Source organism: Artemia sp. Qi Xiang Cuo, chromosome 5 (genome assembly GCF_049724085.1).
Source record: "Artemia sp. Qi Xiang Cuo chromosome 5, ASM4972408v1, whole genome shotgun sequence".
Classification (NCBI taxonomy): domain Eukaryota; kingdom Metazoa; phylum Arthropoda; class Branchiopoda; order Anostraca; family Artemiidae; genus Artemia; species Artemia sp. Qi Xiang Cuo.
Genome location: NC_142798.1, coordinates 81,198,433 through 81,211,417, shown reverse-complemented (window position 1 = coordinate 81,211,417; position 12,985 = coordinate 81,198,433). Strand labels below are relative to the sequence as shown.

Below are 12,985 nucleotides of genomic sequence, written 5' to 3'. Positions count from 1 at the left end.
AATTCGAATGCATTTAAAGAACAAAAGAGATGTATGATAGTATTGTAATGACGTTATACTTTGTTTAAAAGGTTTTTTATTCAGACAAAATTTTTCACTAGTATAAAACATGCCTAGAGGACGACCCCAAAAAAAGATACCAAGTCAGTGGCCTTTTGAGCTTCCTTCCGGCGATTACACGTAAAATTTTTATTTAAACTTCACAAGAGGGGCGTCAGAAAAAAAAACAAAAAAACAAGTGCAATAAATCAAATTTTCTAGCAACTTCATAATCCCCCTAAAGGTCTATTAGCTTCAGAATCCAGCTGGTCATATAGCTTGTGGCAGCAATTTTTTAATGAAGTAGCATCATCCCTTCATTTATGCGAATAGCATGGATGGTTGCTCCATTTTTTCATCGATTTTTTCCCTACTAACTTGTTTTACGATTTTTTGTAAATGCCACAAATTTTGTTTTTGTCTGAAAAATCAACCTGGAAATAGTCTAGCACATTTTTCTCAAAACTACCAGTAACTAAAACCCAGACTGTATCTTGGTATTCAAGGTGTGTGGTCGCACAGTCTACATTTAAATATATACCTTGACACTGAGTGAAAGGGAACAGGAGATACCCCCTCTTCAAGAGCAGCTTTCTAATGTACTCTAATGCTTGGAAATATCACACCACAGTGTTCACAAGACTGTAAAAGTCAGGTATTAAAACAAATTCATGAATATTTTATTTATTTTTTTAATATCCCTTTGCACTGCTAAAATTTAGCATTATTTCAAACACGTTCCCATTTGTGATGAAAAAGGCAGTGTGGTCATTACTTAAACCATTAGATCAAGCATCAGGGGTCCGATAAAAATAATCTCCCCCTCCTCTTATTTTATTTACACATCAGAGCAATAGCTGGCACTCCTAAAGACATTTTTAGAATCAACATGTTAAAAGGCACAAAGAAATTCCGAATTTTATCATTTATTCTGCAATTGACGAATGAGCATTAAGTTAGATTTTAAAAGAATCGAAATGTCAATTCAGTAATCGGATTTTACGTCGCTGGCTCCGTTAGAAAAATATAGTTATGCGAGTGGATATTCGGTTTAAATCTTTTTATAATCAGAATTGAAAAAACTCGTTTATGGCCCTATTATGCTTGAAATAAACAAGAGCTTCTTGTTTATATGCTTCTAAAAATGCACGGCGAAAATACCTAGCAATTTCACGTGGCAATTTAACGGTTTTAATTTGGGCAAAATTAATGTTTTCTCGTCAAGTATTTCCTTAATATGACAAAAGAACAAGACTTACAGAATATTCCATCATCTTTTTTAGAAGCATTCTCTGCAAATCCACAAGACTCCTTTCTCTAATCACAGACAGTATATCTTCATTGCTCACACCGAGGTTTTCCTCGTCTATACGTTGACTAGAAACAAGCTCGGCAAGATTAAGCTGAGCTGTACTTCGCACCAATTTCTTTGGAAATATCGGCGAACCGTTCACTGTCACAGATATTTCATCTACACGTTTGTGTACTACTGAATCTGTTTTCAACTTAGTTGATTTCTCACTACTCTCACCTAAATTATCCAGCTTTTCTAAAGCTAATTTCACTTCTTCCTGAGCACATAATAACTTATCTTGAGTGAATTTCAATTCCTTTTCAACTGTTAACTTAGCGTTTTGTATTGCTTTGAGTTCACTTTCCGCCTTTGAATATGCGTATGAGTAATAATCCCTATCCTTTTTTGTAGATTCTAATTCTAAAAGTGCGGTCTGCAGCCGAGATTCCGTTTCGGTAATCCGTTCAATTAGGTCACGTTTCGTATCATAGCTTGACTGTGTTCCATTTGTCACATTCCTCCCGTAACTGTCATCACTAGCATTTAGACTAAGCCTATATCGTTCCTTGGAAGTACTTCGAAGATCACCTTTCCCACCAAAAGTATCTAAATCATGCTTCATTTGTACCCCCTTATTTTCTATGGCGTCCAATAGCGCCCATAACTCATCCTTTTCATCAATGGGACTTGTCGATTTTCGGGAAAACCGGTTAGGGGAAGGGAATTCCTCACGACGGATTCTGGTGCGAAGTCTTTCAAGCTGATGTTTAAGCTCATGACCGTGAGGTGTTATATTTTGCACCATAGCAGAGTGACTCTGGGAATAGTCAAGCCACCGACTAGATCTTGGACTGGCAGCTGATGTAGATCCACTTGACTCTTTAGCTTCTGAATTGAAACCCGAATCTGCAACCCCAGGTACACCACTACTAGTTGTCGCTGTTTCCCTAAAAAAAAAACAGATACAGACTTATTAACTGAATAGACGCAAGATAATTTAATTTAAATCATTGCGACACGCGAGTAGGCAAACAGCTGCCATGCAGCTGCTGCATGATTGCATACAGCTACGTGCAGCTGCATATGATTTATATGCAACAAACTTTGGTGAGAACTTCAGCAAAATAAAGAAAGCCAGGGGCACCCGCTCTTCGAAACCTGGCGTGCATTTCGGAGCGCTACTTATCCCTTGCTTGGTACCACACTGGTACCACACTGTACCATAATTCCGCCATAATGTACTTCTTCGTGCAATGCACAGTGTACTTCGTGCCACGCTTGGAGCACGTCACCAAGGGTACACGATTTTCAGACAACCCCTGTAAAGAGACCACTGGAAATAAACTTTAGGAAATTGTTACGCCTGGTATAAAAAAAATAGAATAATATCATTAAGGACCAGAGTTGATATTTTCCAGACCAAATGACAGCATATAAAAAATACAACGGAAACCGTGTAGATGATTTCGGAGACCACACTGCATTTCCATGAAGATGAATAAAATTTCAAATAGGGATACAAATACTTTTAATAGACAGTGTTTCACAAACAGTGATAGAAACTCACAAAAATACCAGATATTTCGGTCACATATGCAGTGACCGTCATTGTCATCAGTAGTTTTACTACTGATGACGGTCACTGCATATGTGACCGAAATATCTGGTATTTTCTGTGAATTTCTATCACTGTCTATTAAAAGGATTTGTATCCCTATTTGAACTTTTATTTAAAAAGGAAATAGTGTTATATAAATATACAAGGTTAAGGCTGAGAACCTTTAAAACATACAAAAAGGCCGCGCACCCTTTTCTCAACAGCTCTCTGATTTAGTCCGGAGACAATGGATAATACGACAAATAAGAAGAGCTGTTCACTGTTCAGCTCTTCAGCTGTTCACTGACACAAACTGTGTCAGTGAACTGAAAAGTATTCCATAAATAATTGAAGATATAAAAAATTTATGAGATAAATTTCTAAGAGAAAGCAATATTTCAAAACTATAAACCCAAGGTTTTTATGTCATAAAGGACGTACACAGGGAATGGGGGGGGAGGTCTTAGGCCCCATTCCAAAAAGATTCTAGATTTTCTTCGATCCTGGACACTTCTTATTCAAATTATCAAGTAAACCTTGTCCTTTATTCTCCCCCTCCCTAAAAAAGACCTCTTACATCCCCACTGAAATAATTTCATAAGTAATTTTTGCCCATAGAGCAAGCCCACCCCAATAGAACATTCAAGTCTTCTTTTTTTCGATTAGATATCTTTGAACTTTTAAAATAATGAAAACAAATATTGAAAAAACGTGCATGGTTATAAAGCTTAAAATGATTCTAATATAAATTTCCCTTTTAGTTTCCAAAGTACTGTTGGTATAAGATAAATAAATTTATAAACATAAAAATAAGAAAAAAAAAATTAAAACAGATATCTGACAAACAAAAATATGGCACAGATTCTTACAGTATTTTTTGAAGAAACATCATATTATATTATGTTTTATATTATCTTCTATTTTATGATTTTTTTTTTTAGAACCATCAAGGCTTTGGCTTATTTCACGAATCTACTGCAAAAGCTTTCAATTAAAATCAAAAGGTGAAACCATTGGCCTATTCTAAGAATTTACTAACAAGCTGTCAAGCCTTCATCAACAAAGTTGACATAAGTAGAATATGTTTTAACTTTTATTATTTCAAGAGAACATAATAAAAAGTTTCCCAAAAGTCTGGCAAATCTAAGTGAGAATCTAAACTCCATGTGGCGTTACCAACAAGGTCATTCTAATAAAATAATATTGTTAATATTCTAATAAACAATAGTTAGGAGGGACTAAAGTGACAATCTGATGATTTAGGGAATTTCGGGCTGTAAGAGAAAGTTTTTTGTAAAGAACATGTCTCTTTTATTGTATGTATATGTTACCGTGAATGTCCGAAATTTGGTTAATGTCGACATTTACCGGGGAATGTCCAAAATTCCTTTTTCTCTGCTTGGATTCAATTAGCATCGCGAATCAGCTTTTTCAGTCCTGTCCAAGCTTTGAAGGTAAAAGTTAAAGTTAGCTTAGATTATTTTAGTTTAGGCTAGGTAAAATTTGGTTACAAATATCAGAAATGGGTTAAGAATCTAACCCAACCTAACCAAGTCTAACCTAACCCGTCATCATCAAACTTTACATTAAACTGAAAAAGTTGAGTAGCAACACTGACTAAATCCAAGGAGAAACAAAATGTATTTCGGACATTCACTGGTCAATGTCGAGATTCACCAAAGTCGGACATTCACGGTAACATATATATTGGATTAACGATACTTCTTGACTGAGTTCAATCTCAACAGCTGACAGCTCAACAGCTCAAAAGCAACAGCTGAGTTCAATCTCTGGGTCCCATTTTACCAAGCTGCGATCAAACCCACTGCACAGCCACATGACATGTGACAAAAAGGATGCACAACTTCAAAATTTAATTGATGGATTACTGAGTACCACCTTCTATTTGTAAACCTTAGTAATAAAACTACAAATGCAAGAAAGTTAATAAAATAATCGTGAAGTTTATAAATTAACTCTCGCCAAATAATATTTACGGAAAACTACATGAAATATTTATTGCGAAAGTTGCATCGTTATTGCGAAAGTTGCAAAAAGTTGCGAAAGTTGCAAAGCATTTTGTATTAAAAGTAAAATCTACGCCAAAGAAAAATGTCATGACAGCTATATATGCCAACTATATATGCAAATTATATACAAACTAGACATATGAACACCCACGGTAAAAATGAATAAAATAAATGAAAAATAAAAGATTCATTACCTTCAGGAAAATGGCAAAAATTTGACCCCATAACAAATAATAACCAGTGACTAACTAATGATTATTTGGCTAATACTCCAACACATCTCCACGCATGGTAAGTCAAAAGGCGGAAACGACCTTCGACAATTTTAACCACACTCAAACCTCACAGATTCAAAGGAATTTCAAAATAATTATTAAATATTGAAACTAATCCTCTTCATTGTGGGGTACACATCCAAATGACACCATCCAAAAAAATAGCAGATAAAAAAAAAACTAAAATCCTGCAGAGAAATACTGAAGATGCGGTATACTGACTGCTTGTTGATACAGTTGCGGACTATCAAATTTTCCCTGAATAATCATGCTTTAGGCAATATGAGGTTATTAGTGGTTTCAACTTGAGCAAATAATTGCTGGACAGCTAATAAACTATAAAGATAATTAGACAACGGTTTTACTGTCTGCCTTGCTGTCACCAAAACCAAAGGAAACTTAACCAGAATTACAGGCTTGAACAGATAGCCTGTTGGAGGAGCAGTAGGCTGGACAGAAACTTTTCAAAATATACAAAAAATTATAAATTCACAGGGTTTTCATTCCTAGACAGGGTAGTGCTCTGCAGTGGAGGATACCAGTTTTATACCCTCTTCCTTCCATGCATAAAATATAAAAAATAATCCCTATCCACTTCCCTAAAATGAAGGCACTGGATACGTATCTGCATAAAGATGTTTATAAAGATAAAAATAAAAGTTAGACCCGAAAAACGAAACTGATCTGCTTAAATATTTGAATAACTAATAACTCATGTTTGTTGACCTATCATTGTTAATAGTTCATAATTTATTTTTATTTGAATTGTCCATCGTTATTTATTAACAAGAAGCAGAAAATTTGGCACTTATTGCTGGGAAAATACTTTTGAAATAAAAACTTGTCAAAACTAAAATATAGTTTTGTTTTTTGGTGTTTTTTTCTTTCAGCCTCAGATTGAGTCTTAAGTGCCACTCAGTCCATAGAGAGGGATATGCAAAAAAGTATATTTTTAGGTTGATATACCTTCTATAAGAATTTTTGGATATTTTACCATTTATCAAATATTTTTTAGTGAAAGGATCACTGTCTGTCGTTGTTGGCGTGATGACTGCCTATTCCCCTCGTGGATGAAAATTGTCCTACCCTTATAAATGCAGCTGAAATACTGGAATAACAACAGCATGTCCCCCCTCCTGAATGAAGTTGTGGCAACCTGATAAATACAACTAAAACACTTACGCCCGACTATAATTCAGCATTAAAAGGGAGCGCAAATTATAGTTTTGTAAAGAAAAAAAAAATAGAAATCTCTTATTAATTCCAAAATTTCGTAATTTAGTAACGTCTCATTTAGAAATATAGTAATCTTCAGAAACGGTTGAAGACTCACCAAAGAAAAAAAAATCCTGTGAGACAATGCTGTTTTGAAAGGGTTAAATGCAAGGTTTGCATATGTCTTTCTTTCTGATTAGAACTTCACTGTGAGATAAAGGCCCTATTGTTTGCTTAGTGTTATCTCTATCTGTATTTTACTTGGGTATGTGTACTTCCTAATACAGAACTTTGCTCCTTTAAAAGCTAAGCTCTAATTGAATTGGAATAAGGATATAATTCCTTAGTACTTTCAAATGTTCCACTGTGATTCGTTGCATAGATAAAATGAGCATTGGCGAGAGGCAGCTAAGACTCAAAATGAGGCCTAGCAAGGCTCCGAAGTATTTTGTTTATTTGTTGTGACCAACAGCAATATAAACTGTAAGACAGACTTTTGCCAAGGTGTGTTCAGTGGTTTGTCTCTTCACAGGGAAGCACTATAAAATACCGAAAAAAACTACTTTAAAAAGTTCTAAAATGCTTAGCCTACATTTAGCATTCCTGAAAACGCATCACTTTACTTTACCCTCACCCCATCCCTGATATGCCAATTTTTTAGCCCACATTATATATGCTATGAATTTTCCCGCAGCTTTTTACCGTTGCCCTTGCTTGTTTGCCGTTAAATTAATTTGAAAAAAAGAGTCGGCCTATAAAAACTCATGGAGTATATGTGCTTTGGTCTAAATATTTCCACATTAGTCGGGGGGGGGGGGTTGGTAAAGTAAAGTGATGCGCTTTTAGGAATGATATAAGAATTTTTTTATAATATAAATAATTTATTATTATATAATTTTTTAATTTTTTAATTATATAATATATAATATATAATATAATTTATATTTATATATATATATATATAATATATAATTTATATATATAATTTATATAATATATAATATAATTTTTTAAATTATATAATATTATATATTTTTTTTTAAGTAGTTTTCAGAATTTATAGTGTTTCTTCTGAGGGGGCACACCACTAAATTAGAACCAATGATGGCTCAGCCATCATTGTGGTTGAAACAACGAATCATTGTGGTTAAACAAATAGAAACAACCATCATATGTGAACGAATAACAAGGCTGAAAAATTGAGAAAAAAAAAAAAAATGAGTTACAATCCAGATAACGGTCTGCTAAACCCAACTAGCATGCGGCAGTTGCCTCAAGAATACCGAAGGTAACAACAATAATGCAAACAATTCAATAACTCTATTAGAACGGAAATCTGGGGATTTCACATGAGAAAAGACGGCAATGAGTAAGTCAGATAATTCTACAGAAACACTGGTTTGGAAGGTGCAAACCTAAGGTAGCCAACAACATTGCAAATAGTTCGACAAGCTCTATTGGAATGGGGGTCTTATCAATTTTTAGTACTAGTAAAGACAATGATTTTTTATTGATTATAGGAAAGAAATGCAGATCAAACAATATTATAAATATGATAGTTGATAAGACAGCAGCCTAATTTAACCAGCAATATTGCAAAAAGTTCGGCAAACGGAATTTCAAAAAAGGAATTTCAAAACGGCAAAGATCCTATTGGCAACTTCCTTTTTGGATTAGTAGGAAACGAAATAATACAAGTCAAGATTGATCCTCTTTCTCGTGACACGAAAACCTCACACCAATCCGAAAATAACTGAAATAAGACATAAATTATAAATCTTTCAAACAATAAGTGTGACGCTGCAGAATTTTCATCAATTACTGGAGATTCATCAAATACCAATTACATTGTATAAAGCACAATTAAACAGTATATTGTCCCTTAGTTCCTAAGTAAAATCAATAGCATCAATGGAAAAGCCAGATGCATCGTCTCATTTTGCATTTAAGGAACCAAAACTAGATAAACAACTTGACCTTTAGTTTCAGAAGGGATTGAAATATATTTTAAAACAACTGGAAGATTTTGAATATTTGGCTTTAAACCTACACACTTTAACCAAACAATTTGGCACTTTTTCAATAAGAAAATCGCTCGGTATAAATTACAATCTTATTTGACAAACTCCCTTCTAGACTAGTTATAATACCCTTTTTTAATTACATCATTCATGGCACCAGGTCGCTTATAATGTAGGGTCTGATATGTCACTAGTCAAAATTTTTACCTAGGTTACTTCCCTAAAAATGTTTTTGTTGAACTTCCTTTAAAAGGAACTAACAGATGGGTTTTCAGGGATAACATCCCTCGGGAGACCCTTCCAAGTAGAAGTACAACGTCTTCCAAAGCTGTTATTGGTCCCATTTCAGATTTTCAGGAGTGGTGTCACTAGGGCTGGAGGAGCTCCTACTAAAAGGGGTCATCCAAGTTTCGCCAATTACTTGTACAGAGGGATGATCGAGCTGGAAGGTAACCAGTTCTTAAAGCGAAGAATCACATCCAGCTTTCTCACGTAGGATGATCGGACCCGGTCGAGATGTGCACCCCTAGAGATGTTGGATGAGATGTATATTCTCAAAAGACACGGTTTATCAACTCTTTTGATAGTTTGTATTTCATGATGAAGTCAGGATCTTTTCGTGAGACCTTCGATAGACTGATTAGTAGCTTCTCCGTCTTGGATGCGTTGAAGTTGACCATTCAGGCATCAGACCATTTTTATCCCCAGGAAATCTGTTGTTGGGAAAAGGAAGCTTGTGCAGTGTCATCATGTTTATGAATAGTTGCACGGACCGTCCTATCGTCAGAAGACTGGGCAGAGGATTCGTGAGATTTTGCCCTATGTAATTTAAATACACGAAGAAAAGTATGCTTTCCGGGATAATAAACCAAGGAGCCCCAACCTTTACTAAATACTCATATAGACCCATAGAAGACTACGCGGAGAGTATAATAACAACAAAGTTCTCACCTTCTATTCTTAAAATAGCTACATTTTACATTGCTGCGAAAGCGCTTTGAAATTTGACTTTATTGAGTTGGTTAAAAGTTTTGTTTTCAAGCTTCCTTTTTTCGTTTATGATGAACACGCCAATCTTTTAAAAAAATCACACGAACAATCTTCCACCGTTTTTTATATAAAAAAAGAAAGAAATGGAGGGCCATGTGGACAAAATAGATAGGTGTAAAAATTCTATGAAATTATGCCAAAACCACTTGAAACTTGCATTAATATAAAGGCGCCTATACAAGAATAAATGACGGTAATACTGACAAGAATAAAAACAAAGAATGAAAGGGAATGCTCCAACAAGATTACCATATAAATAAACCAACAGAGATAAAAACGGCAATTCTATTAAACTATAAAATATAATTTCAAAGCTCCTAATTAGAATTTGACGTAGGAGAAGGCAATCGACACCGAGGATATCAATTCACGATTTATAGGAAATCCTTGAGATATACATTCTTGTGCCCTCACAGGATAATAAAGTTCAAATTGTTACGCAGTTTTTATAATTTCGCCACATATTAAAGACCCCAACTGGTGCTACACTCGCTAATAGCTGTGATATGTCCAAATTACAAGTAAGCTACGCTGTAATATACCAACGAGGAACATTAATGACTGTGCAAAAGGAAATACTAGGATACGTTGTAATATACCAACTAGGAACATTAATGACTGTGCAAAAAGATATACTAGGATACGTTGTAATATACCAACTAGGAACATTAATGACTGTGCAAAAGGATATACTAGGATACGTTGTAATATACCAACTAGGAACATTAATGTCTGTGCAAAAGGATATACTAGGATACGTTGTAATATACCAACTAGGAACATTAACGACTGTGCAAAAGGATATACTAGGATACGTCGTAGTATACCAACTAGGAACATTAATGACTGTGCAAAAGGATATACTAGGATACGTTGTAATATACCAACGAGGAACATTAATGACTGTGCAAAAGGATATACTAGGATATGTTGTAATATACCAACTAGGAACATTAATGAATGTGCAATGCAAAAGGATATACTAGGATTGTAATATACCAATTAGGAACATTAATGACTGTGCAAAAGGATATACTAGGATACGTTGTAATATACCAATTAGAAACATTAATGACTGTGCAAAAGGATATACTAGGATACGTTGTAATATACCAACTAGGAACATTAATGACTGTGCAAAAGGATATACTAGGATACGTTGTAATATACCAACTAGGAACGTTGACTGTGCAAAAGGATATACTAGGATATGTTGTAATATACCAATTAGGAACATTAATGACTGTGCAAAAGGATATACTAGGATATGTAGTAATATACCAACTAGGAACATTAATGACTGTGCAAAAGGATATACTAGGATACGTTGTAATATACCAACTAGGAACATTAATGACTGTGCAAAAGCATATACTAGGATATGTTGTAATATACCAACTAGGAACATTAATGACTGTGCAAAAGGATATACTAGGATATGTTGTAATATACCAACTAGGAACATTAATGACTGTGTAAAAGGATATACTAGGATTGTAATATACCAATTAGGAACATTAATGACTGCAAAAGGATATACTACTGAACCCATTTTTCTTTAAATAGAGCATGAGTGCTTAAATGGTATATCATGATTAGGGGTCTATCAAATGAGGTTTTTAAGTCGATAGCGTAATTTCACACACACTGGATGGAGCACAGCCAAACTCAGAAGTTTATTGAAAATACTTCGGTGATGACTGTTCAAAACAATTCTCTAGACGAAACAGATGGCCAACTGCAAATTTACCATGAAATTTACCCCCCCGCACCCCCCTAATGTGCAGCGCTATTTTTGTCGACGGCATTCGAAAAACATAAAACGGTAGGAAAACAGTTTACATTTGAGTTGCCTAATAAATGACATTTGAATTGTTATAAATAAGTATTTTTGGAATATGTTACTCTTGAACAACTTATTTATAAACTAGTGATATGTTTTTAACCACTTTTCAATAGCTTAACTAGTGTTGATAACTTCTTTGTGTGGATACAAAAATGAAATACCTTTGGGGCCCCTTTAAAGGCCCAAGATGCAACTAGCCCCAAAAGCGATTCTTGAATCATGAAAGAGCATAAAAAAGGCGTCAAATGACGTTTTCACTTTCATCTTTGCTAAATTATACGGCCCACTGCAAATTTACCTAATAAATTTCTACATTGTCCGAGCAAACCTGCGTTGATAGGTATCGTATGCAGTGCCCTACCCCAGCCTAACCTTCCCTATCAAGGTATGTAACTGTCAAGGCATCCAGTCCTAGCCAACTGCGCTCGCAAGTAAAATTCAATGCTCTATGGAAAACGAGCAACAGTAAGGTATTCAACAGTCTAGAACTCTGTGTCCAGAAATGCCGATTCATTCCAAAAAGGAAGCTTCATTCGTCGCCATCTTAATCACCTGTATTCATATTTTGATTAAGCAGCCTTCACAAAATATATCACCAGAAACGGATGTAGAAACGGATGTCTTACTAGATTTTTACCTAAGTACAGGAGTCTAGCTAGACCTGAATGATGAGATCGCTAAAAGTGTCTAGTAGTACAGGAGTCTAGCTATAAGGAGCATGAGAAACTTTCTTCTTTGGTAATTAGCTTGGCCATCTATGTTATATGTTTTCATTTTATATTCAGTACATTTGAAAAGACATTTTGGTAATTACCTTGTAACTGTTCGTGCTTGTCAAGGCGACGAAGAATACAAGAATGCCGTCAATAGAGGTTCAAGTGAAGCACAATGCAGTATAGCGCAGTATGAAACTGTTAGAACTAAACCTAGAGATAAGATAAAAACCGCTAGATTTTTATCTGTATTGCCTTTGCAAGTCCAAATAGTAAATATTATTTTTTACAACACTGTCTTTCCAAATGTAATTAAAAATAAAATGAAAACATATAACATAGATGGCCAAGCTTCACTAAAGGTGCAGCCGCATTCCAATAATCTATCAAAAAAATTATCAGAACGTCAGCTGTTATTGAATTTTATACTTATACAACTGTATAAGGGCTATAAGGAGGATGAGAGATAGCTTAAGTAAGATCAAGATGAAATTTCAATGAAAGACAAAGACGCACTAAAATTTTATCAAAACTAATTCGTTTATCAAGTCAGAAGATGCGAGAGTTTTAAACGTAACCACATGCAACTTCCTTATATCCTCCGTGCCGGACGATGGGCTGGGATTTTCAATAGCTAAGGAAGAAGTCGTTATGGGCTGTCTGAAAACTTATCGCTGAAAGACGTCGCCTTAGGCTCCTTGGTTTTTTGCATCGTCTCAAATTGGATGAAAGATTAAAATATTCAAAAGGGATGATTCGAAAAATTCCTTCCTATTTCAGAAGACATAAAGAGCGCATAAAAGTTGAAGCCCTAGAACTACGACTTCCAAGTCACAGTCAAATTGTAGTTTTTCACGATTTAAGAACACAAATCAGCTTATAACTAAGAAAGAGAAGCTTCAAAA

At 34.7% G+C, this 12,985-nt stretch overlaps 1 protein-coding gene across 5 annotated transcripts in view; it reads right to left on the bottom strand.

The window, feature by feature from the left end:
* LOC148952614 (uncharacterized) overlaps positions 1-12,985 on the bottom strand; it is a 171,054-nt gene that overhangs the window by 54,854 nt on the left and 103,215 nt on the right. For all 5 annotated transcript variants that reach the window (XM_089089038.1, XM_089089035.1, XM_089089037.1 and 2 more), the window contains one exon: positions 1,299-2,280. In XM_089089038.1, coding sequence (XP_088945164.1) covers positions 1,299-2,280 — 982 coding nt within the window. The remainder of the gene's footprint in view (positions 1-1,298; positions 2,281-12,985) is intronic.